General features: G+C 42.0%; 2 protein-coding genes across 9 annotated transcripts in view; one reads left to right on the top strand and one right to left on the bottom strand.

Annotated features, from left to right (window-relative positions):
• The window catches only part of LOC109984098 (myomegalin-like), a 44,686-nt gene extending 28,447 nt beyond the window's left edge, over positions 1 to 16,239 (top strand). For 2 of the 7 annotated variants that reach the window (XM_065953970.1, XM_065953964.1), the window contains 26 exons: positions 2,310 to 2,428; positions 2,570 to 2,733; positions 2,859 to 3,141; positions 3,703 to 3,904; positions 4,010 to 4,126; positions 4,241 to 4,503; positions 4,619 to 4,833; positions 5,031 to 5,148; positions 5,244 to 5,361; positions 5,493 to 5,547; positions 7,031 to 7,263; positions 7,355 to 7,459; positions 7,571 to 7,732; positions 7,844 to 8,104; positions 8,203 to 8,334; positions 8,422 to 8,538; positions 8,628 to 8,817; positions 8,917 to 9,038; positions 9,332 to 9,568; positions 9,695 to 9,796; positions 9,976 to 10,196; positions 10,287 to 10,430; positions 10,996 to 11,134; positions 11,782 to 11,828; positions 12,075 to 12,132; positions 13,309 to 16,239. In XM_065953970.1, coding sequence (XP_065810042.1) covers positions 2,310 to 2,428; positions 2,570 to 2,733; positions 2,859 to 3,141; positions 3,703 to 3,904; positions 4,010 to 4,126; positions 4,241 to 4,503; positions 4,619 to 4,833; positions 5,031 to 5,148; positions 5,244 to 5,361; positions 5,493 to 5,547; positions 7,031 to 7,263; positions 7,355 to 7,459; positions 7,571 to 7,732; positions 7,844 to 8,104; positions 8,203 to 8,334; positions 8,422 to 8,538; positions 8,628 to 8,817; positions 8,917 to 9,038; positions 9,332 to 9,568; positions 9,695 to 9,796; positions 9,976 to 10,196; positions 10,287 to 10,430; positions 10,996 to 11,134; positions 11,782 to 11,828; positions 12,075 to 12,132; positions 13,309 to 13,439 — 4,055 coding nt within the window. In that variant the 3' untranslated portion in view covers positions 13,440 to 16,239. The remainder of the gene's footprint in view (positions 1 to 2,309; positions 2,429 to 2,569; positions 2,734 to 2,858; positions 3,142 to 3,702; positions 3,905 to 4,009; positions 4,127 to 4,240; positions 4,504 to 4,618; positions 4,834 to 5,030; positions 5,149 to 5,243; positions 5,362 to 5,492; positions 5,548 to 7,030; positions 7,264 to 7,354; positions 7,460 to 7,570; positions 7,733 to 7,843; positions 8,105 to 8,202; positions 8,335 to 8,421; positions 8,539 to 8,627; positions 8,818 to 8,916; positions 9,039 to 9,331; positions 9,569 to 9,694; positions 9,797 to 9,975; positions 10,197 to 10,286; positions 10,431 to 10,995; positions 11,135 to 11,781; positions 11,829 to 12,074; positions 12,133 to 13,308) is intronic. The other 5 variants (XM_065953965.1, XM_065953968.1, XM_065953966.1 and 2 more) reach the window with 5 other exon arrangements.
• A 606-nt stretch (positions 16,240 to 16,845) lies between these two features.
• Positions 16,846 to 23,738, bottom strand: prkab2 (protein kinase, AMP-activated, beta 2 non-catalytic subunit). 2 transcript variants are annotated; one of them, XM_020633987.3, is made up of 8 exons: positions 23,464 to 23,738; positions 21,652 to 21,821; positions 21,368 to 21,525; positions 21,111 to 21,204; positions 20,538 to 20,652; positions 19,545 to 19,678; positions 19,381 to 19,449; positions 16,846 to 19,134 (listed from the first exon to the last, which is right to left on the bottom strand). In XM_020633987.3, exons 2-8 carry the CDS (start codon positions 21,808 to 21,810, stop codon positions 19,057 to 19,059), a joined length of 807 nt encoding a protein of 268 aa, XP_020489643.1. In that variant the 5' UTR covers positions 21,811 to 21,821; positions 23,464 to 23,738; the 3' UTR covers positions 16,846 to 19,056. The 2 variants fall into 2 exon arrangements, with proteins under 2 accessions (XP_020489643.1, XP_020489644.1); XM_020633988.3 differs by lacking the exon at positions 23,464 to 23,738 and adding an exon at positions 23,258 to 23,429.
• Positions 23,739 to 23,950: the final 212 nt, after the last annotated feature.

Raw genomic sequence — 23,950 nt, forward strand, 5'->3', positions numbered from 1 at the left:
ACGGAGCTGTCTGCAGAATCTATTGTTCAATTTCAGAAAAGCATGTAGTCCTTAAGTCAAGCTTATTTAGGTAAATCTGCTCTGAAGAGTGACTGAAAATACAAAAGTTTGACCGTCAGTCTGCAGACAGCTTCGTCAGAACAGCACAAGCACTACTCACAGTAGCAGAAGCCTGTCGAGATTAACCTCAGCGGTATGAAGTGGCAAAGTGCAACCCAAAGTCTTATTGTTTATTTATCTATTTTGTGAGTGTGGTGTGAATATGTTTTTGATATTGTTCATGAGAGCTGCCTGCGTATTGCTTTGCAGTGCGATCGTTCTGTATTGCCATTTCTGTGTACTGTCTCTCACCGGTGTCACTCTTCCAGCCTTACTGTCACAGTGAAGTCCCGTCATGTGGAGAGACTCAAGCTCATGCCTTACAGTGAAACCTCTCACCATCCATCATTTGTTTTATATCATCTGTTTGTAACAGGATGTGCACATTTACCAAGGCCCAAGACACAGAACATAAAAGATGGCCAAGTGTTTTCCTCCTCTTCAGCTACACCATTGATGGCTTTCATACACAGTTTATAAACCCTAGTTACATTTTAGTCAGACAGATATGCATGAAACAGTAGGCCAGCCCCAGCAGCAATGAGTAATGAGTATGTACTGTTTTAGCTTTAGCTGTCTAGCCTTTGATAGGCTAATATATTAATAAGTAATTTTACTGTCTGCTCTGTGCTCACTATAAATCACATGAGAAGTGAATGCCAGATATGATACTTGCCCGTTCAATATTTATAGTAGGGTAGAGAACATTTTCTCAGGATTATTTGCCCTGAGCTCTCGTCTAGCCTCAGAGATGGAATCTTTGTCAACATTTCTTTTTGTATTTTTCATGCAACCACAATAAAATTGGTTCGCTTTCTGTCAACAGGAGATCTGTTTGTTGTGTATGATTGGGACTTAACCGTTACAATATCCCAACCCTGATATCCCTCTCCTGATCCTTGATACATTTCCCTTCTCTCCCCAGAGATCAACCCACAGTCTTCTATCTTTCTACACCCTGAAAGTAGATAATGATGTCATCCATAGCTTTCCCAAATGGTCTTTAACCACGAGAAAACGTGTCACAAATTAAAATGAAGTTTGAGATATTTTCAGCACTTAATACTGAACATAAATCGCTTGTAATATAATATCTACATAATTGTTTATTAACAAAGTGTCCCAATTCAAATCAGTGTTTTTCCTTCATGTCCTTGCTCCCACATGCATGAAACTGTGGCATGGTGTTTCAATGTTTGCATGGCTGTTCTGCTGTAAAGTCAAAGTGAAATACTCACCACACTGAATACAATATCCACCAAATAAAGGAAGCTGATATTAGCCCGTTCTACACAATATCCCATATAGTGAACAAAAAAAACATTATATAATAGTAAACATGAGGTAAACCTATGAACCTGCACAGTTAAACATGTTGTGTGTGTGGATAGTTTGTAGTGCAGCCGTGAGTAAACAAGGCCTCATGGTCAGTCAGTGCTGTCAGAGCACATAGTTCAATCAATAATAACAGCAGTTACTCTCCATGAATTTACTGCCCTGACACTCACACAAAGACACATCAGATATTCAACTCTCATACTCATACTACATATGAGTTGTAGGTTGGACTTGTATGTAGTGATAGATCGATTTGAACTTCTCCTGAGGATGAATAATAAGTCCCAAACATAGGTATGTAACTAAAGAAACAGACCAATACACTTCTGACACACAAAGCATACACAGTTTTTGTGTAGTGTGTTGTGTGTGTCTGCTGTGTATTATTAGATCCCATTATGTAAAACATTTTTCCTTTAAATTCCTGCCAATTTCCACTGAGCCTCTGCTTCCTGGCAGAACTCAGCTAGGAGTGAGTGTGTGTGTGAAACACTTCAATAAAACAGAAGAGATAAAATGCTGTTATGTTTCCAAGTTTGGCAAACAGTCCCTACCAACCTGTACAAAGTGTATATCCATACAAAGCCCATAATGGTTTAAAATATGTCCCTCCCCTTCCCATAAACACATCTATACCTACACACACACACACACACACACACACTTTGTTGCCCTGCCCTGAGTATGTTTTCAGTATGTGACATAACATTTCCCTTTGGTCCCATGACTTCCAAAGTGGTGATTACAGAGTACAGACTGTCTTCTTGAAGTAAACTAAAGTGAACGCTAGAGAGGGAGGATGTAAAATAAAGGAGGACATTATTAAGAAATCAACAAAAAAGCTCCTCCTTATTTGACTTGTGTGTTTCCAGAGCTCAGCACAGAGGAGGAGGAAGAAGAAGAAGAGGAGGGAGAAAATAAAGATGGCAGCAGTGACGAGTTCTCCGACAGCATAGAGGAGGATGATAAAGCGACAGCCAGACGTTTTCAGGTTACTCCTGTTTACATCGCAATATAAGATCCCTTTAATTCAGGCTTCAGTTTTTTAACTGATGTCAAGATAACATTTTCTACCAAATCCAAGACTGACATAGAATAACAACTGTCAAATGTTTCTGACTTTTCTGTGCAGGCTCGTGAATCTGAGGCTGTAACAGGAGCACCAATGAGGAGTTTACTTTCCCGCAGAGCAGATGTACAGCAACTTGAAGAGGAAAAGAGGACACTTGAAAGCCAGCTTGAAGAAATGAAGTTCCAGCTAGAAAGGAATGGATACAACTCTGTGTCTCAGATGAGGTGTATATTTGTAACTTTGTAAAGTTCAGGAAACATCTATCCTTCGATTGTTCACGAGGATATTGTTGTAAGTTTTGAGGGAGACTGTTCTTTAATTTTTTTCTTTCTCCCCATCTTCCTTCCAGGAGTGCACTGCAGAGATTACAGCAGGAGAGTCTGGCTCTTAAAGAAAGCAGAAGAAAAGCTGCAGTTCAAAAGAATCACAGGAGTCTCATCCAGGAAGAGGACGAGGAGGAGGAGGAGGAAGAAGATCAGGACGATTTTGAGGAGGAGGAGGAAGAGGAGGAGGAGGAGGAGGAGATGTCTCCAATGCTGTTGGGCAAGAGAGGTCCTCCGTGTGTTTCTCTGAACGACGAGGGAGTGAAGAAGCAGTGCACATCGCATCACCACACAGAGCAGCCTGTGAAGGTAACACATGATGCATTTAAATCATCATGTTAACATTTCTCTTTGATACACTTCGTAACTTTTCACTAAGGATTTAAAAACATTCAGGGTGACTACGTTTTGCAGTTTAAAATCAGACTGCAAGTAATTCCAAGCAACATGACCCATCAGACAATGTGTTGAAGTGAATAAGAAGGAAAAAAGTACCGTATATATATATTGTAGTAGAATAAGTCAATTTTAAGGGATAGTAAGTGTTAAGTAATAATGTACTGAGCTGTTATAAAAATAAATAATAAAATATTTGTATACTATCAATAATCAAGGGTGCAGAGAGAAACAGCTAGTAATATTTTATTTTGAAAAAGAGCTGTAGTTTGTAGATACATCTAGCTATGGTTGTTGTTCACCTCTGTAAATAAAGCAAAGCAGATTTCAGCTCCCTGCCTCCAGGCCTCCCACCCCTTGACTCTCAAACTTCTCGATACCTCAGTTTACAGCCTCTCTGTAGAGGGTTTTTTTTGTTGTTCTTTCAGGCCTGTAGTTGCTGCTGTGACTAATTTCCTAATCTTGTCGTTGCAGAGCGAGCAAGCCGGCAAAAGCAGTGAAGTGGGTGCACTCTGGCAGGATATAGGGGAGGGTCGTCGTGAGCAGGCGGCTTGTCTCCAGTCCGATCTGGATCTGAGCCACCGGGAGAACCGAGAGCTGCAGGAGAGACTGATGGTGTCTGAGGCCACAGTGCAAGCTCAGGCTGAACAACTGAAGGAGTACAGAGACCTGCTCAGTAAGCATCCAGACATGTTTTTTTTTTTTTTAGACAAATCAGAACTAAAACATGATCAAATAAGTGTGGAAGAGTGAAGTTGTTTCTGTCTCATTTTCTCTGCAGCGGAGACATCGGTTCAGCAGGCCAGTAAGCAGGTGCAGGTGGATCTGCAGGATCTGGGTTATGAGACATGTGGTCGCAGTGAGAACGAGGCTGAGAGAGAAGACGCCAGCAGTCCAGGTGACAAACACACCAAACTTCTCTCAGACGACAACACCCTTCTTTCGCACTTCTTCTTTTGAAATGACCTGACTAAAGCTCCTTAATCAAGCATCAATCTCTCCAATCCTCCAGAGTTTGATGACCTGGAGATGTGCACGTCACTCTCCCATCAGCAGGACTACGATGGTGTGGGCGGGAGCTGGTACCCTGGCAGCAGTAACAACAGAGGTGCTTATGAAGGGAGGGATGAGTCAGCGTCTCTGGAGCATCTGGTCAAGGATCTGCGCTCACAGCTGACCCGGTGTCACAAGGTGATCCGTGGGCTACAGCTACGTGTCCGCTCACTGTCGACCACCAGTGACTACGCCTCCAGTCTGGAGCGAACCCCACGGAAGGTGCCGCGACATTAACCAGCTACCCTAGACTCTTTTTACTTAAATAAAATTAAAAAAAGGAAGCCCTTCATGAATTATTCTGGCTCATAAAGTATTTTTGCTCAATTTCGTTTAGGTAAACTGGGCCTTTGAGACCTCACCAGCCCCTAGTGGTGTAGAGGAGGATGAAGGCTGGATGTCCGACACCCAAGGGATCCGCTCGGGCTCAAAGCCCGGCAGTGAACTCCAGGAGCTGATGGCACGAGTTGCATCACTGGAGGCGCAGCTAAAGAGCTCCAGACTGGATGGCAAAGGTCAAGCAGAGGAGGGGAAGTGTGCTACTTGGCCTGGGTGAGTGGTGCACAGAGAGAGAGGCAGATGTACTATATAGTGGGCGGGGTTGGGGGCTGGTAAGGGTTTGCTGTTGTTCACTAAGAATCAGTAAACATATGACCACTGGGATGATTAATCATATAATTTGTAGCTCCGTAAACTACCTGTTAATACTTTGCTTCCTGCTGTTTGTCCTGTTTTTTCCCCTCTTACAGAAAGTACAACTCTCTGATCCAGACTCAGGCACGAGAGCTGTCTCACCTGAGGCAGAGGATGAGGGAGGGGCAGGGAGTCTGTCACATCCTCACTCAGCACCTGGGCGACACGACCAAGGTACCCCTTCTGCATCAAACATTACATGTTACCAGACACCAGAAACAGAGGAGTGTTTGATGCACTTAAACCTGCTCTATCGTAACCTCTCTCAGGTCTTTGAGGAGCTGCTGCGGTCCAATGACATCGACTACTACATGGGTCAGAGCTTCAGAGAGCAGCTGGCACAGAACTCTGCCCTCGCACAAAGAGTGGTCGCCAAGATCAGAGGACGTAAGAAGCAAACCTCCCGTCTCTCCACTCACACAGAAAGACTGTTTTGTAGTTTCACAGCCTTTTTTTACCCAAATTGTTTTTGATAATCTTGTCCTGTGCTCTGTTTTTTTCTTATTGAATTCCCAAAGGCGACCGTGCAGAGAGCCATGATGACAAGGCAGGCCATGAGTTGCTTGCCTTAAGGTGAGACTGCATGATTTTATTAATATGTGCCTATGTGTGTATTTGCTTGGGACAATTTTAATATGTTACATCTTAAAGCGTGTGCAAGGTAAGATTACAAAAACAGATCTAGAAAGACTTAAATCCTAAATCTCTGCAGAGGAGGTCAATATAATCTCTCCTAGCATAGCTTTGTTTTCGTTGGACCTCCACTTACCGGTAGTTGTTAGCTTTCTCTGAAGAGCTTGTGATTAGTTATGTGTGTCATGTGACACACTGCAGCACGCGGGGAGCCGTCCACATGGCTCCTTATGGTGGAGATGAGACAGAAGGTTGCTGTTAATCCACACTGACAGACACACACACACACACACACACACACACACACACACACACACACACACACACACACACACACACACACACACACACACACACACACACACACACACACACACACACACACACACACACACACACACACACACAGGCCTGGAAACAGCATGGATTTCTTCTTCTTAAGTTGCCTTAGTTGAATAGACTGACATGTGTCCCACCAGATGGGCTTAAAGGCTCTGTGTGTGTGTGTGTGTGTGTGTGTGTGTGTGTGTGTGTGTGTGTGTGTGTGTGTGTGTGTGTGTGTGTGTGTGTGTGTGAGACAAACCTTCACTGGTGTCACCTCACAGTCGGACCCTGCTAAGAAGAAGAGTTCTAGTCTGAAAGTCATTTTCTTTCAATTTAATTAAAACTATCAAGAATAAGAAGTCTTGGTTAGGGGACTTAGATTCTTGTCGTATCCACTGGATGTTCAGCTCCCGCTGTAGAGCATCAGGGACTTTGTCTTTGTTTTTTCTGGACTCTACTGACGGTGTGATGGCTCCTCTGTGGAAGTCTATGATGTCTAAGAACAGCTCCATATACAGGGACTCTCTGTGTTCTTTTTCTGTAAGCCGAGGACAAGCAAAAGAGACATCTTTCTTTAGGGTACTGTTGGAGAAAGACCGGGAGTTCATGCTTCAGAAACTTAAACAGTAAGGGCAACAAGACTGTTGTCAATTCTTTACCTTAAAAACTATCAAACAACGGACCAGGCAGATTGGTCCACCTAGATCAGATGTGTGTTAGAAAGCCTTTCAGAGTTTCTTTAAATGCAAAGACTTTATATATTACATTATATTAACAGAGATTTATAAAATGTGTTAAATCTTTATACATGAAATGTCGTGTTTTGTTTGACCAACAGTTGATCGTCGGATGACTGATTAATCAACAAACAGCTGTAGCTATCACCTCCATGTGGAACTCAAAGAAACCTTTCTTTTTTATACTTTTCTTTGATTGTGATTGAGAGAAAATGTCATGTTTTGTCTTCTTTCGTTGTTGGCAGATATAAAAAGTATCATGTAAAATGTCTTGTTTGAATAGTTGTGCAGTAAAGTGTGTCAGGTGAAGTCGAACTGCTATGTCAGAGTGTAAACAGCTGATGTGTCTTGTGTTCATGCAGGCTGAGTAAGGAGCTCCAGCACAAAGACAAAATCATTGAGTCCCTCCACACCAAGCTCCAGCAGCGTCCAGAGACCCCATCCAGCTGCCAGGCTCTCTCTGAGACCACGGACCAATCAGACCGAACGTCTCTGGTTTCTGATGAGTACAGGACCAACGAGGACTTGGAGCTGTGCTCTGATTTAGATGCCAGAGAGTTTCAGGAGGAGCAGCATCATGCCTCAGAACAAGACGGTATTGTTGATCTTTATTTTGATATACTCTACTCTCTGGGCATTTCTTTTTCTTTCCTTCACTTTTCATTTCCCCCCCTCCCCCCCTTCAGCCCGTCCGTCCCTCCTTCCTACTCATGGTCTCCTCAAGACCTCCAGCAGCTGTCCCAACATGCACTGCTCAGCCCCTGTGGCTTTGAACAGTCAGTCCTCTACAGGTACAGGACTCACAGCTGGATATGACTCAGAAAGCAACAAAAAAAGTATATAATTTTTACCCTATCCTCCTCCTTCATATTCTGTACATGTCATTTCCTGTCATTCTCCAGCCCTCTCCAGGCCGCCTGTCTCCTTCTCCCTCTCTGTCCCCTTTGGCCCTGTCGCCTGGGGTAAAGAAGTCCCTTCTGACCCCCAGCCCAGGGCCTTGTCTGTGATCGCTGTGCGCCCCGAGCTGGACACACTCTACAAACAGATGAATGAACAGAACAGGGGTGAGGGGTCGGGGGATGTGTGCCATCATGTGTGGAGTACAACTAAAAAAGTGTGAAACAAAGACAGAATTTGAATATCTCCCTTTTCCCTCTTTTCTGTATTGGTGACAGGCTTTGCAGTTCCCCATGACCAGCCTCTGTACCCTCTTTCACCTGGAGCCCACAACAAGCACGACCTCTCCAGCAGCTACAGCCAGCTTTCCCATCATGCCTTTCAACAGTATCAGCCGGGTGGAATTCCCGGAAGCCACTCGCTGAAGTCTGACTCAGGTCTTGTGACGGGAGGGACTCTGTGGGACATGGAAAACATGGTTCAGCAGGTTGGAAGCTATTCTGGATCACCTGGACACCAGCAGCGAGACAGCCATGCAGGTGTGACTCTACAACCTCTAACCTGATGTAATAGCTGAATTATATTCTCAATTCAAATACATTTATGATTCTAATATTGTTATATTCTTTGTCATGAGGTGTGAATTTAATAGAGGAGCACCTGCAGGAGGTGAGGTGTCTCCGTCAGCGCCTGGAGGAGTCCATCAGGACCAACGAGAGGCTCCGACAGCAGCTGGAAGAGAGACTGGCAACTTATAGGCATGAAGGAGGTACTTAAGTATTAACAATCACTGCAAACAAAGTCACTTCTTTCTTTCTAAGATTTCAAGCACAAGGTTGAATGTTTTTTTTTCCAGGGGCCCCAACAAACATCTACATTCAGGGCTTGGACTCAGTCACTCAACTGTCCAACGAGATTCGAGTCCTGAAGGAGGAAAACTTGGCTCTACAGTCACGCATCCAGGCCAGCACAGGTACGTCATGTAAAAAAAATGTTTTTTTAAAACATTATTTTTCTCTAGAACTTGTTTGTAAACCTTTTGGTCTGTCCTCTTCCCCTCAGATTCTTGTGAGGAGGTGGTGCAGCTGAGGGAGGCGGTGTTTACAGCGCACGCTCGCTTGAAACAAGCGGAGTTGGAGGCGGAGCAGTGGAAGGAGGAGCTGAGACGGCTTCAGGCTCACAGTCAGGAGCAGGGCCAGCAGATCCACATGTTAAGGCAGGAACGCCAGAACAGTCAGGAGAAAACCAACAGGTCGGTGTGTGAATCAGACACTAACTGACACATTAATCATGGAAACAACGCTGTCTTTGTTAACGTGTCTGTTCTCTGATGTGTCTTGTGTGTCCTCAGGCTCCAGCACGAGGTGTCCCTGCTGCAGCAGCAGCTCTGTGAGAGCAGAGAGCTTATCCACTCCCTGCAGAGTGAACTACAAGTGTACGACCGTGTGTGCTCCAGCACAAAGGCCAACAACAGTCAGTATATTCATATCAAACTAGTGCATGTTTTAAAATATAGATTTTTCAAAGCTCCTGTGTACAGGATTTGTTTGGGAATTCTGAACTTTGGACCAGTCTTGTGATAGTATCAAGAATGGCACTTTGGTAGCCCTGGTTCACTGAGTTGTATTCTTCATATCACTTTAAAAAACACATTTGCCTTGAATAAGTGTTTACAAAAACGTATTAAAGTTTCATTGAGTTATTGTTGTGGAGTGAAACACCCCAAAGAGCACTGAAGCAGAAGCATCTCTGTGATTTGTCCTCAGGTTACCTGTGTGAGCTTCCCGGTCTGCCAGTGGAGCTGGGGGAACTGCTCGGGGAGGTGAGGAGTCTGCGAGCGCAGCTGCAAACCAGCGTCCAGGAAAACAGCGCCCTCAAACAGCTGGAGCTTCACAAGCAGCTTGAGCAGAAGCTTGGTGTGGTCTCTCCTCGCACCCCCTCCCTCTCCGCCCTCACTGCCAGCCCTCAGAGAGAAAACTTTTACAGGCGGCAGCTGCTGCACGGTGAGACCGAGGACTCGAGAATCCAACGCTAACAAAATACTAGTCAAAATCTTTGTGAGGCGCAGTGTGCTGTGGTGTGGTTTGCTGTGAGTCCAAGCCTGGTTTGTGTATGTGTGTGCTCCACAGACCCGGCTCCGTCTCCACCTGTCAGGGACATTGGTCTGTTTAACTGTGGATCTCCTGGTCCTCCCTACTCAGACCTGGACGACTGCCATAGCACTGCCAATGGTGTGAAACAAACTGACCTGCATGACTGTTGCTTCATCTATAATTCATTTCCACCTCTCTTATTTAATAACTCATGTTTTTATTCTATCCTGCCTGCCTTCTCGAATCTTGCATTTTAAAAAGTACAATGATGTTCCTCAGTGTCCTTCAAAAATCAATCTTCGATCATTTATGTCCAGCAGACCCTCTTGACCCTCACTCTGAGCTGGAGGGGGATGCCCCTGATGGATCCTTCGCAAACCGCAACGGCCGTCACGCCATCGGTCATGTGGACGACTTCAGCTCTCTGCAGCAGCAAGTCCTCGAGGGCTGCAGCCTGGTGCAGCGCATGGAGACCACTCTTCAGGCCTGCCTTGGCCCACAGTTGCAAGAGGCGGGACAGAAGCAGAGCAATGAGTTGGTGAGAACCAGGCAGCAAAATATTTTTTTTTTTTTGTTTTTTACAACAATAACAAGAAATGATCATGATCTCACTGAGCTCTGTATGCAGATCTTAGACTTCGGCTGCGTGAAGAGTCTTCTCTCCAACACGAAGACTCTGAGGCAGATCCTGGAGGAGGCGATGTCTCTGCTGAAAATGTTCTGGAGAGCAGCTTTGCCCAGCACTGATTCTTCCGTCCAAAACCTGAAGAAGGTTTGTCAAACAAAAAATCTGAGCTTTGAAAATCTAAGACTGTGGATTTACTATATTTGTGTTCATTTAAACAATTCACACGAAAAGACAAAAACATAAAATCTATTTGTATTTGTGTTGGTCACTAATATATAATACACTTTTGAAACAAGGTCAAACAATTTTCAAATTCTTATCAGATGTGTACATTTGATCCATGCGACTGTCTTCTGCTGAATATACTGTGTTAGTGAGAGCAGGATGACTCTGGAATAATAAAGAGTAGCAGTGTGGCTCAGGATATGTATTTGTGGCGTATTTGAATGCCACAAATACGCTTTGATAGGATTTGTTGAAAAAAAAAAACTTAAGAAAAATCAGCAGACTTATCCTTGAAAAACTTTTCAACCAGAACAAGTAGAATTCAATAATGAATATCATTTTATATGTGTGTGTGTGTGTGTGTGTGTGTGTGTGTGTGTGTGTGTGTGTGTGTGTGTGTGTGTGTGTGTGTGTGTGTGTGTGTGTGTGTGTGTGTGTGTGTGTGTGTGTGTGTGTGTGTGTGTGTGTGTGTGTGTGTGTGTAGGAGCAATGCATGCATGAAGAGATCTTGTCCCTGAAGCTGCGTGTGTCAGAGCAGGAGGAGGCTCTTAGAGGGACGATTCAAAGACTGAGGAGCACCAGCCGCACCAAGGAGAGCATGGAGCACTTCATAGTCAACCAATGTGAGTGTTTCTGTGCATGTCTGTGTGTGAGAGAGACAGAGAACATGAGAGCGACTTGTATCCTATCTGACTATTTAGAGAAACAATGACCGATGCAAATAAATTCATGCTTTGGTGTAATTATTTCATATAATGCACTAGTCAGTGTTATTTAGAGCTAGTGAACATGCTGCACATGAACAACACTTTCATTGTTTTAATCATTTAAAAGGAGTCTGTGAAACACTGGATGAATTAGCTCTGATAATCAGATGTCGGCTGCATAAACAGGCAACAAACGTGGTGACAGCGAACAGAGCAAACTGATCTGGAGAGTCGAGGTGTGTGGGGTTGTTATTGTGAACAAGGGATAATACGAAGGAATTGTGAGTGTCAAAACAAAAACCTAATAAGTTGTGAGGAGAGGAGAGGAGAAAGGGATTCCCAGCACACAATATTTCTAATCTACTGTATTCTTGGATGTGCAGACAAATTCCAGGTTGGGACTCTGTCTGCTGCAGGTTTCATTAAAACCTCAAAAGATTGTTCATTCATTCTCACGCACAAACGCAAAAATGTTGTGAACCTGGCTGCTTTGATATGACAGAGTGCTTTCTGTTGTAGTTTTGTAATGATGACATTTGAACATATGTCTTGTTTTCTTGCAGTGTCTAGGACTCGTGATGTGCTGAAGAAAGCAAGAACTAATTTAGAGGTGAGCTTAAACCCCTGCCTCTTGTACTCTTACTATGCAGGATAGCATTCATAATGCCGTTTCTCTGCGGGCATTCTCCATAAATCACAGTTTTGTGTTTTCCTGTATTCTATGTTTTGTACCTAGTGTCCTTCTATTGGATGTTTCTGATGTACATTCATCACTTTTTGGCTTTTGTGTCTCACTTGTTCCTTCGTCCTACACCTGTCCCTCCTCCTCCTCCTCCTCCTCCTTTAAACCTCCTAGAAGAACGAGCTGAGACTCTCCTCTCTAAGCTCCTCCTCTTCCTCCTCTTCTTATGCTGGTAAATTGTCTGACATCTTGTGATCTTGCATATGAGTAGACGTTGTCCCAGACCCTCACTTTATTGTGTAAACAGAAATGATGACTGTGGTCTGAGGCAGCTTTTACCTCTGTGTGGATTTCCTTTTTCTAACCATGCTAACATCAATGCTTTACCATCCCATCTGGCAGCAACCGTCGTGTGTTAAGTCATGTTTTGTAGTAAAGTTTCTTACTGAAGTGTTGTTTACTTCTTAATGTCACATGTTTAAAGAGTGAGTCTATTTATACCTCACAGTTAAAGCTAAAGTTACTGCACACTGCATAGTTTCCATACGGTGTGTGGTGTTGTTGTTATACATGAAAACATGCGACAGGTCCAACAAGAGTTTTACTACTGCCCGCTACTCATTGTGCAATAAACACTGAGTGTGTGAGTGTGTGTGTGTGTGTGTGTGTGTGTGTGTGTGTGTGTGTGTGTGTGTGTGTGTGTGTGTGTGTGTGTGTGTGTGTGTGTGTGTGTGTGTAACGTTCAGAGGACTTGAATAACAGCATTTCTTTTTTTTTCTAACCACTCACTCAGCTTTTCATCTCCAAGCAGTTCTATTATGGGAACAATATTCCCAATTCAATAATAAAAAAGCAAACTACTTCTTGTTGTTACTTTGGCATTCAAATAGTAGTTTGACATTTTATGGAAAAATATTTTTTGACGGTTAGATGAGAACATCTCATGTCTATACTCTGATTAGGAAGCTCCCAACAGGAGACAATTAGCCTAGCTTAGCATACTGATGAGCAGAAAACATGATGAAGCATGTGCATGCAAGTGCATGGAGATTGTGGAGAACTGTAGTTTTTTGCACTTGCCGTTTTTCAGGTGACCACTTGGTTTTGAAAACTTCCGATCTAACAAACACATTCACAATTGTTGTAATTTATGAACTTCAAAAGTGCTTGTAGCAGAGTTTTAACTCTATACAAAGCCAGACAAACCACTCGTTTCCAGTGGTTAAGCTAAGCTAAGCTAAGTTTCCTTGCTTCATGTTAGCGTACAGACTCCTCGTCTAACTCTTTGCAAGAAGAGATTACCAAGTTTGTTAATATGTTTCCTTTAACATTTCACTTCACCAGCCTTAAGCCACTTTTATCAGCCTTTAGGATTGTTGAATTCTCACTTTTATTTTTTTCTCTCCAGCTGAGGACCCAGGAGGTGCTGCCAGAGAGCGGCCTGCTGATCACAGTTTCCTGAAGATCAGCTGTGCTCCTGGAACTGCAGCCAATCAACGTCCAGCAGCGAGGAAGCGCAGCAGCCAATGCCTGCTTTAGACTGTTTTAAAGAACCAGCGTAAATGCCACCACCTCTGACCTCTTAATTAAATGAAAACAGCCACAACCCACCACCCCTCCCCCACACTTGCCTTTTACCCTTTGGCCCACCTTACCTCTGCCTTTAACTTCGTCCAGCCATGAGTGCTTCCGACCTTCCCTTCTCCAGGCAACATGTGCACCGTATAATCTGCACCTTTAGCCTTATTAAACTCCCCTCATCCCCCACCTGAGCTTATTATCTGCCTCCCCCCTCTCACACATGATGTGTTGTCTTTGAGTGTCACAGTCAGCAGTTTGCCTTGTCGAGTGTGTGACAGAAGAAAGTGTTTGAAACGTGTCTCTGGTGGTTTTAAGTGATGTGTGTCCTACTGATGGAGCTGGTGAAAGATGCTCCTAGACACTGATCTCAGACCAGGTGTGTGGTTTAAATCAGGTTTGTAGCAAGCGTTTTATAACAGAAAATTGAACAATAAAGGACCTAATTGAGAAACGTACCTTAATAACAATCCATAGACTGGAGAGAAATCTGCGACATAAAAAACAAGTCTTTGACAAAAACCCTGGATCTGTAGCTTTGAGCATCTTCCCCTGAGAGCCAGACAGACTGTGGACAGAAAAGATGGTCATGCATGTTAAATATTGGCTTGTGAGAGGAATTCTGCACACATGAACACACATAGTAAAAAAAAAATAGCGACCACGTGTGGTGGAACACAGTTCACTCAAAGACAACACATCCTCAAACTTTGACTGCCACAGAAATGCAAGTTTACTTCTTGTGGTACTTTTATTAACAGGGACAATTTTTTTTTTTTTTTTTGCAAGTGCAATGCAAAAAAACAGTGACTCTCATCAATGCATCACTACACACCATGAAGGAATGTAGAGTAGTTGTGTACTAGCTATATCTGACTATGAGTAGGAAGCTTAACAGTTGTTCATCTGCCATCAGAGAAGGCAGAAAAAGGTTCCATTGGAGTGAAATGCCTCCTTTTATTTTCCTTTTAGGTCCTGGAGGTTTTTCTTTTTGGCATCTTACTACTGAATGTTACACTACTGATTGAGTCAAATACAAGAAGGTCAATTTTAATGCAACGACCTTCATCAATGTGATTTGTTGTGATTTTAAAAGAATGTACACCATATATTTAAAGAAAAAGACGTTGTGTGCTCCACACAGGAAACAGGCTAAACGCGTATTCAAGCTCCTCTGTAGGAGTTCTCATACGAGCATGTGCAATAATGATGTTGTTTCTTGAATGATCATGCTGCACTGGATTTATTTTATTCTTTCTTTGCTTGTCACTGGATTTATTAGTCACTCTCATCATATTGTGTAGGACAGGATCTGTGATAACGATTGTACTTTTAGTCTGAAGTTTTGATGCATGACAGAGATAGAAAATGGTACAAAATCGAAGCCAATACTTGCCAAAGTTTGAACTTTGAAATCTTAACTTTCACTTTGACTTGCCTTGTCCATGCGAATGACAAACCCAGGTCTGATCAGACTGCGGGGATTCTGAGGTATCTTCTTTTAGAGGACCTCCAAAACCACAAAGATGGTAACCGTTAGATTATTTCAAATTGTGCGACAGAAATGAGCTCCTTTTTTTTGGACCAAAACTCAGAAGAGTGGATTACTTTCCCACAAGGCCAAATGTTATTGTCTCAATGTTATTTATCTTGGTTCAGGTGGCATTAGCATTCCCATGGCAATGGCAACATAGGTAATGAAGTTCATAGATTATGCAAACTTTGGCAGGCTACTGGTGGGATCATTGTTCTTTAATTCACTCGTTTATTCAGCTTCACTTTTAGTTTGATGTGTCTTGCTGTACATTTTGCCATTTTATGCTGTTAATAATTCGCTTTTTCTGTATGACATTTTCGTCTGAGTGTGTGTGTGTGTGTGTGTCTGTGCGCGCGCATGTGAATACCATCCAACATTTGCTTTTTGCAAAGTTGATTTTCTGGGTAGCTGTGCAATAGCTTTATATCTTTAATTTGATGTTAAAGATCAAAGTGTTACAAGTATGTTTGCCACATTCACCTTCTGCAAAGTGTGAGTTATATGCAGTGTGTGTTCGTAGGATTGTGTCACTTTGAAATCAATTAGTCACATAGGCTGATAAGAAACCACAAACTATGCCTTCATGATATCTAAGTCACTGATCACAATATCCTCCTCCTATAACAATGCTCTGATAAATGTTGCTTCGCTTGCCTTTGAATTTAGCTAGAGCTTATTCACTCTGCTCTCGCTGGTAGAAATGGCCTTCAACTAGCGGTGTCTACCTGAGATTTTTGGAATAAGGTTTTGTTTGCGCTCGAGGCTTCAGAAAGAGACTAAAAGATGCCAAGTATTTCAATCCTTGTGGAAAGTTTGATATTGCCTTTTGAAATAAAAGAAGTTAAAGGGAACTTGTTTTGAAGAATTGTCTACTGATTAGAATGAAGCCAGCAACTGGAAAGATTGTTGGATTCTTAAAGCACCTTGTAAGAGCGTAAACAAAGCCTTTTTGCTATTTGTTACTAAAAAGGGAATGAAACAGAAGTTTGAAATGATGTAGTGTTGAACCTGAGTTACGTATGTATATAGTGCTATTGGATTGATGCAGCTTCTATGTGGTTGGAAAGCAGCTTTTTTTTCTTCTGGGTTTGTAATGAACTAGAAAGCCGATGCAGGACTCCTTTGAATCCTGTCTCTGAAGACAGTTAACAGTTTGCTTTGTTGACAGAAGTATTATCAATGAAGGATTTTGAGACAGATCGAATAAAACACTTTTAAAGCGTGTGTTTACTCCTGTTTTATGTTATTTTTTAAATATTTGATCCCTCCCTATGAACTTATGCTTGTCTGAAGTCAATCAAAAGTTTTCAGTTTGGGTCTTTAATAGTAAGTTCACTCTGGCCATGCCCGAATGGCCTCTCACACAGTGTACTTTCACACTTCAACTTCACTCATGATTGTTTTCATTTGCCTTTATTGCACAATATATATTTAGTTAAGATAAGATGTTGTTTTTATTTGTCAATTCTACTATTAAAGGTGACATATTACACAAAATTCACTTCAACATGTTTTTCACACACTAATAGGTGTCCCTAGCCTGTCTACAAACCTCCAAGTCATTATTATTTGGCTGCTCCACTTTTCAGAAAATGTGTCCTCAAACAGGCCGTTTAGAGATTTTCCCTTCATGACATCACAAAGGGCTGTAACCCCTCCCCCAGGTGGGTGACACTCCCTCAGCTTGGTGTTTGTTTGTCCTGAGACCTATTTCAACTTGTTGAAAAGGAAAATAATTTGTGAACTTTAATCTGAAATTTAAGTAAATGGGAAAGTAAGTAAAAATATCTGGAAGGTTGCAGAGGGGGGAAAAAACACAACACGAAGGGGGACCACCAAACTCTCTCTTTATTTGCAAACAAGTATAACCTCTTACAGTAAATCACATCACTGGTTCAGCGAAGCATTTTTGAAACATTCATGAAAATTCAAGTTTTGGTTGAAGCCTAAAAACACCGCCTGGCATCCACAACATTTGTCCCAAGTTTAATTTTTTTGTCTGTAAATATTGGAAACTGGACAAATAAATGGTAAGGCTGGACATTCACAAAATACTTTCAGAGCTTCTCAGCAATAATACTCCTAATGAAAGCCCATTAACAATTCTGAAGAATATGGTGGGTGTATATGGAAGCGGAGAAAACCCTCGCTTGGATTCATTTTTTTAATGCCCTTATCTCTCACTTATAAGCTTAAAAAAATAATTGAAAGAATAGTCTCTCTGGGCTTCCATAGTTTATACTGTACCATAAGTGCTGACATTTAAACAGCACAACCTTTAAAGCCACTGTACCTTTAAATGCACATTAATTATGCTATAAGTAACAGACATGTGAGCAAACTGAACACTCAAATTCTTGGCAACTATCTATTTTCAAAGCCCTTAAAACTCATCTGACAATGTGCCTCTGGTTACAGAACACATTATGTGCAGCTGATTTTTTACTGAAAGTGTTCCACACTCAATAAATGTGTCATATATCGTCACATGTTGCAGACATTTGACGCATGCAAAGCAGCAAGATCACACTGTGGAGTGGACTATCCATGTAACAGAAACTTACAGTACATTACTATTTGATAGACAGATACACATCTTATACAAAGCACTGCAAAACTCAAACAGTTAAAATATAAATAAATAAAAAGCACAAACTGTGTTTTAGATTCAAGAACTGTCTGCTGCATAGATCAAAGCTTATATCCACACTCCTGCTCACAGGATGGTTAAGTGTTCGCAAAAACACGTAAAAAAAAAAAAAAAAAGGCAACAGCAGAAATAAGTGATGTTTAAACAAGATACATACTCCATCTATTGTGACCATTACTGTCACAAAACTGATATCTCCAATATGGTTACATCCATGTTGTAGATTCCATTGAATGAGGCTGAATTGTTAGACACATATAATACCATGTAATATGATAATGCTGACAAAACATGGTTTGTCAGTGTGTTTTTGTAGAGTAAGAATTCTGTTCCCTTCACAGAAAGTTTTCAACAAGGTTGGTCTGATACCAGGATTAAAAATACCTCCAATTCAGCCAATAAGGAGGTTTCAGGTTCAAGGGAGTAGACCAATCAATTCCTATCACAAATGTAAGGTTGTTTTTTATTTAAATAGAAAGTATATTTTTACAAAATGGGAGAGGGGGAAAACACATACTAAGCAGTTTCATGTGACGCAGAGGCAGACACAGGACCTCAGGAGAGGCTGCTAATGTTAGCTCAATGAGTTTTTGAGGAGCCTAGCTTGTTTTTAGGATAAATATATTTTGATGCACAGAGCTGGGTAGTACAAGAAACATAGTAATCATTAAACCTCTTCATTTTACAATGTTTACAGCTGACAAAAATTTGTCATAACTTTTTTTTAATCTGCACTGGTGTGAGAGATGAACTTAATATCGAGTGATACTTGAGTCTAGGTTTCAGAGTTGCCACTGGAAATGAAAAAGGGTACTGGAAACCTATAAAGGTTATTGCACTTCATACTCAAGCACTCATACACCCAGTCTGCAACTCTGTTAATATATACTGATGTGGCTTTAGGCTAAATAATCCATCTGTTATCCTGCATGCTAACCGGCTATAGATGCTCTCCAGTTAATTCTTTCAGAGGATATGATGAAAAAAAAACTGTTGATACACATCAATTATACACAGAAAGCCCTCACTTTGGAAGAAAATACAAAAAAAAATCCACCACGGAGCAAATGTTTAACACGCAGACATGCAAATGTTCACAAGGTGCAGCAAATACACAGTGTTTCATTCAGCCTCTTAGTCAGTGTCTGTAAAAGCCAAAATGTGGATCTCAACTGTCTGCGACAACCTAAACACACACACACACTCACACACGTTATTACTTTTGTTCAGAGCCCTATGTAGAACGAAGTGAAAACCTTTTTAAAAAAAACAAAGGCAGAATCTCAGCCGCTGGCTTTCAGCTCCGCCTGTAAACTTGTTTCTGTGCAAGATCTAGCTAAATGTGATGAAACAAACTCTCTGAAAGCAGTGGGGAACTCCCAAGGTGAGGTTTATATCGGCTTGTAAAGCAGAGAGGTGACGTATTTCTTTTTGTACCTGTGAGTGGCACTCAGCACCATCACTCCATCCTACACAGAAAAGAGCACAACACACAGGAGATCCAAGTGGGATACAAAACCACAGAGATGTTTTCCTTTTTTTAAAACCACCAACTAATGCACACAGCATGTATGGGCATTTTATTTGAAGTTGTAAAAAAAAACAAAAAAAAAACGTTTTTTTAAACGTATAGGCTATGGATTCAAGTTGAGAAAATAAATTATATAAAAGAATAAAGATTGGGAGAAATTGTCAGCTTTCTTCAGTGAACTTACCTTTATCGAGAGAGCGTAAAGATGGTTTAACATGACATGGTTTGGTTCAGGCAGCAGGGCAGGGTCACACTGCCAGGAGAAAACAAAAAGAACAGTAACAAACCAACAAGACAAAAGGTAAATAACAACAACAGAATAGTTCAAATCAGGATGGAGATGCTGACCGATATATTGGTGTCCTTGTTGAGAATAACTTGAAGGAGGTGAGGGGGGAGAATAGGAGGGGCTTTGAAATGCTCCTCAGGTCTGAAGACATACTGCTCCTGCCCGTATGGACCTGGAGGGGAGCTGGACAGATCTGCAAACAAACAAACAGTCACAATTAAACTACAAACATGGCTGCACGACTTGATTTAATTTTCCAATGTTTACTATTAAGATGGTCAATCTGTAACTTAAGTTGTTAAGCACACACAAGAATACACAAAGAGCTCTCACATTTTTGCCCACAAACTATTCACATTTATAGGTAGAGTCAGTAGCATCATTTTATGCATCTTGTAAACACAACAATCAAACTGGGCCCCTCCCCCTGAGCTCACACTCCCTGCAGGTAGTAGTGTGTATGTTTACTTACTGTACCTACACCGTAAAATACCGCATGCTAGCACAAGCTAATCACCTGTGTTGGCAACCGCCTGTAAAAAAGAAAGCAGACCAACTCTGCAGGGGAAAGCCAACACAAGGTTCACCCTTGTTTTGGAACGAGCTTTATGTGCTTGACATGTCTACATTTTCTCTTCTATGCATTTACATCCACGTCCGTCAGATTCGGTGGTTTGAATCACATCCAATGACTGAATTGTATCCACTCCTAAACTCACCTGAGCACGTTGGCTGAGAGCAATACACCAACTCCCTTCCCAGAAACGTCTTGGGTCAACCAAAACATAACATCAAAATCAAAAGTGGACACAGTCACCACCACACATGTATGGAGGCCCATAACTGATAACTGAGCGGCATTACTTTTGTATTAGTCTAGATTTTATTTATTAGGAAAAAGCTACTGACTCTATCTTTAATTCAAGTTCACACTATCCAAATAAACTGTATCAGATTCTGGTATTGAGAAAATTGCTATTCTTGTTACCCGTTTGTTTGATTGGCTAAATGAGGAAAAATGTGCAAAAGAAAGTTGAAGCACAAAGGCTGACCTGATGTGTCCGAGCACTCCAGAGAGTCAACGTGCAGCGCATCAAACACCTCGAAGTCGGACTTTTTCACCTGGATCAGGTTGTTGATGGTGCCGAGCTGGCTGGTAACAACTGGCTGCAGAGGACAAATGTTCCGAGACAGCTGAATGATTATTCTTTACAACATTTTTCTCACATTTCTAGATAGTCTAGAAAGTATGTTTTTCTCAATTTCTTAATTATTCCTTTTCAAATGCGTACATTCATGGGGTGAAGATGGCCTAGCAGCTAGGTAGGGCAACATGTACAGAGGCTTTAGTTCTCCAAGCGGGAGGCCCAGGTTCAAGTCCGACCTGCAGTTCCTTTCCTGCATGTCATTCCCCGACTCTTTCGCCCCCGATTTCCTACTCTATCCACTGTCCTTTCAAATAAAAGGCATGAAAGCCCAAAAATACATCTTTAAATAAAGTCTTAATTCATTAGATGTTCTTATGTCTCAGGCCTGGATGGAATCTGTGTGATGAGTTTAAGTGTTTCATGAACAGACCTAATTCTACCAAGAGAAGACAATGAAACAAAATGAGACTGATGTACCTCTGAAGGATCGTGGACCCACTGTCCATCGACAAAAAACTTGTACTGGTGCTCTCCTTCTAGCAGGTCCAGGATCGCTACAAAGTCATTATGGCTTTACAGGACAGGAAAAAAAAAAAAAAAAAGAGTATTAGAGCAAAAGTTGATCTTCCTCTCCGTGAAAACATTGTTGGAGCCATTATGTACCTCCTGAGATTATTTATATGGGAACCCACAGAGAATGTGAGAGTGAGATTGATGTTTAAAAACTTGGTTACCTTTTATTAAGAGGTATCTTTGTGCTCCAGTTATTAAAGGAACCAGCTATGTAGACCTCCTTCCCCCCTCCAGCCCAGCGGATGACTGTTGGTCGAGCTTGGGGACCAGTTTTCACTAGGTTATCCAGATCGGGGGTGAATTCCTTCTCTTCTAACACCTGAAAACAGATATTTAAACTACTAGCTGATATTTTGGGAAAACATACACAAAAGGAGTGGAAATGTGAACGGTATCTCTGCAGAATGAACAACATCCTGTTCAATAATCTGTATTCCTGCTGCACCTTGGATTCAGGCCCATGGGTGTTGAAGATGTTGGGGTCATCTGTGCTGTCCACCATCTTGCTGCTGGGCTCCTGGTCTTTGTGACTGCCGCTGCTGTCTGAGCGGTGGGCCTTGGCTCCATGGCGATCTCCTGCCACCCTATCGCTTGTATTGCCCATAATTTATGATGCTATAGGGGGGGGAAAACATTAAATAAGGGGGCACAAACCACAGACATAAGGACTCTAATTCTGTTGTTTTATGTACAAACCTACAAACATCAAAAACACAACAAAGGCAGTAAGGAAGAATCAGTCTAAGGTCTTAATCTTTACCTTAACCTGGTAAAGATTTAATATTTGAGAAGGTGCTCTTTGCATGTAAAACCACTGTTATGAAAGGTTTGTCAATTACCAGATTTTGAAACTTCCATACGAGACTAATAAAAATCCTTCGCTATTCATGCCTGCTTCAATACCACAGCAACAAAAATAGTTTCTTGATTTCAATTAGAAAATAAAGTCCTGCATAGCCTATTGTCTAAATTGCACTAATAAGTTAGCAACTTGAAACATTTGCAATGTATTTGTGACCACAGTGGTAGTGGCAAATTTTGTTATATGTCTGTGACAGCAGGAATTAAAACCTTTAAGTGTCACAGGATACAGCTTTAGAATAGTTAACATCCGGTACCCTGACACCCTTTAAGGTTAACATTTTCAGGACACCTTGATGTACACATCATGGTTGCGGTCTTGTTCCCCAACCAAATGGCTTCACAGAAAAGCTAAAAGCTTGTCGGAAGACTAGACAGTCTGAGGTGAAGACTAGACAGCCTGAGGACAAAGACTAGACAGACTGAGGTGAAGACTAGACAGTCTGAGGACAAAGACTAGACAGTCTGAGGTGAAGACTAGACAGACTGAGGTGAAGACTAGACAGTCTGAGGTGAAGACTAGACAGACTGAGGTTAAGACTAGACAGCCTGAGGTGAAGACTAGACAGACTGAGGTGAAGACTAGACAGTCTGAGGTGAACACTAGACAGACTGAGGTTAAGACTAGACAGCCTGAGGTGAAGACTAGACAGACTGAGGTGAACACTAGACAGACTGAGGTTAAGACTAGACAGACTGAGGTGAACACTAGACAGCCTGAGGTGAAGACTAGACAGACTGAGGTGAACACTAGACAGACTGAGGTGAAGACTAGACAGACTGAGGTGAACACTAGACAGCCTGAGGTGAAGACTAGACAGACTGAGGTGAAGACTAGACAGACTGAGGTGAACACTAGACAGACTGAGGTTAAGACTAGACAGACTGAGGTGAAGACTAGACAGACTGAGGTGAACACTAGACAGACTGAGGTTAAGACTAGACAGACTGAGGTGAAGACTAGACAGACTGAGGTGAAGACTAGACAGACTGAGGTGAAGACTAGACAGCCTGAGGTTAAGACTAGTTGTGAAACTTGTGTTAATACAGTTTTCATCCAGTCAGACTTAACACCATCTGTTATCGCACACTAGCTAATTAACACTCAACAAGTTTTCACTTCCCAAACTAAATAAAGTACACACAATGCCAGTAGTTAAAAGCAGTAAGTCAGAGCTTGCCAAAGTTACCAAGTATCTCCTCTGGTTGATCAGCTGTGTCCTCTTCAGGTCACTTCTGCAGGAGAATATTTTTAGCTGCTGCTCGCTAGTTAGTTAGCTAGTTAGCTGCTAGCTCACACTTTCCAACAACTAACACGCTGTTAATACATCAGTGTCGGTAATGGCAACTCGAGGAAATACAAGACCTTCATTAACAAAGGTTAAATTCGACTTACCCGATACTCGCTGGTGTTTTTAAAATGTATTTTGTTTTTAGCGAAGGCAAAACCTAACTGCAGCGCAGCGGTCGGTGCCCCAACTACGGTGCGGGCGAAGGACAAACCTGGTGGCTCACTTTAACTAAGGGCTCTTAACCTAGAACACAACCAACTATCTAACATTATGAGCCCGAAACAGAAGAGTGTTTACGAATGATACGCAGTTACAATGGTGTATTAGTGTGTAAGTGCATGTGGGTCTATAAATATGTAGTTGCATTGGTGCCAAGATTATTTGTCTGTCTGCTCAGCTGTTTTAAGTGTTGTAGTGTGTGTGTGTGTGTGTGTGTGTGGGGGGGGGGGGGGGGGGGGGGGGGAGTGAGACTGTTTATTATTGTTAATACACTCCCTGGCACCTTGTTTATATTTAAAACACACGTCTTAATAATAGAAAATAATTTGCTCACCATTAGACCAGCATGTAGTTTTAACACGATATAGGCCT

The sequence above is a fragment of the Labrus bergylta genome, chromosome 4 (assembly GCF_963930695.1).
Source record: "Labrus bergylta chromosome 4, fLabBer1.1, whole genome shotgun sequence".
Lineage (NCBI taxonomy): Eukaryota > Metazoa > Chordata > Actinopteri > Labriformes > Labridae > Labrus > Labrus bergylta.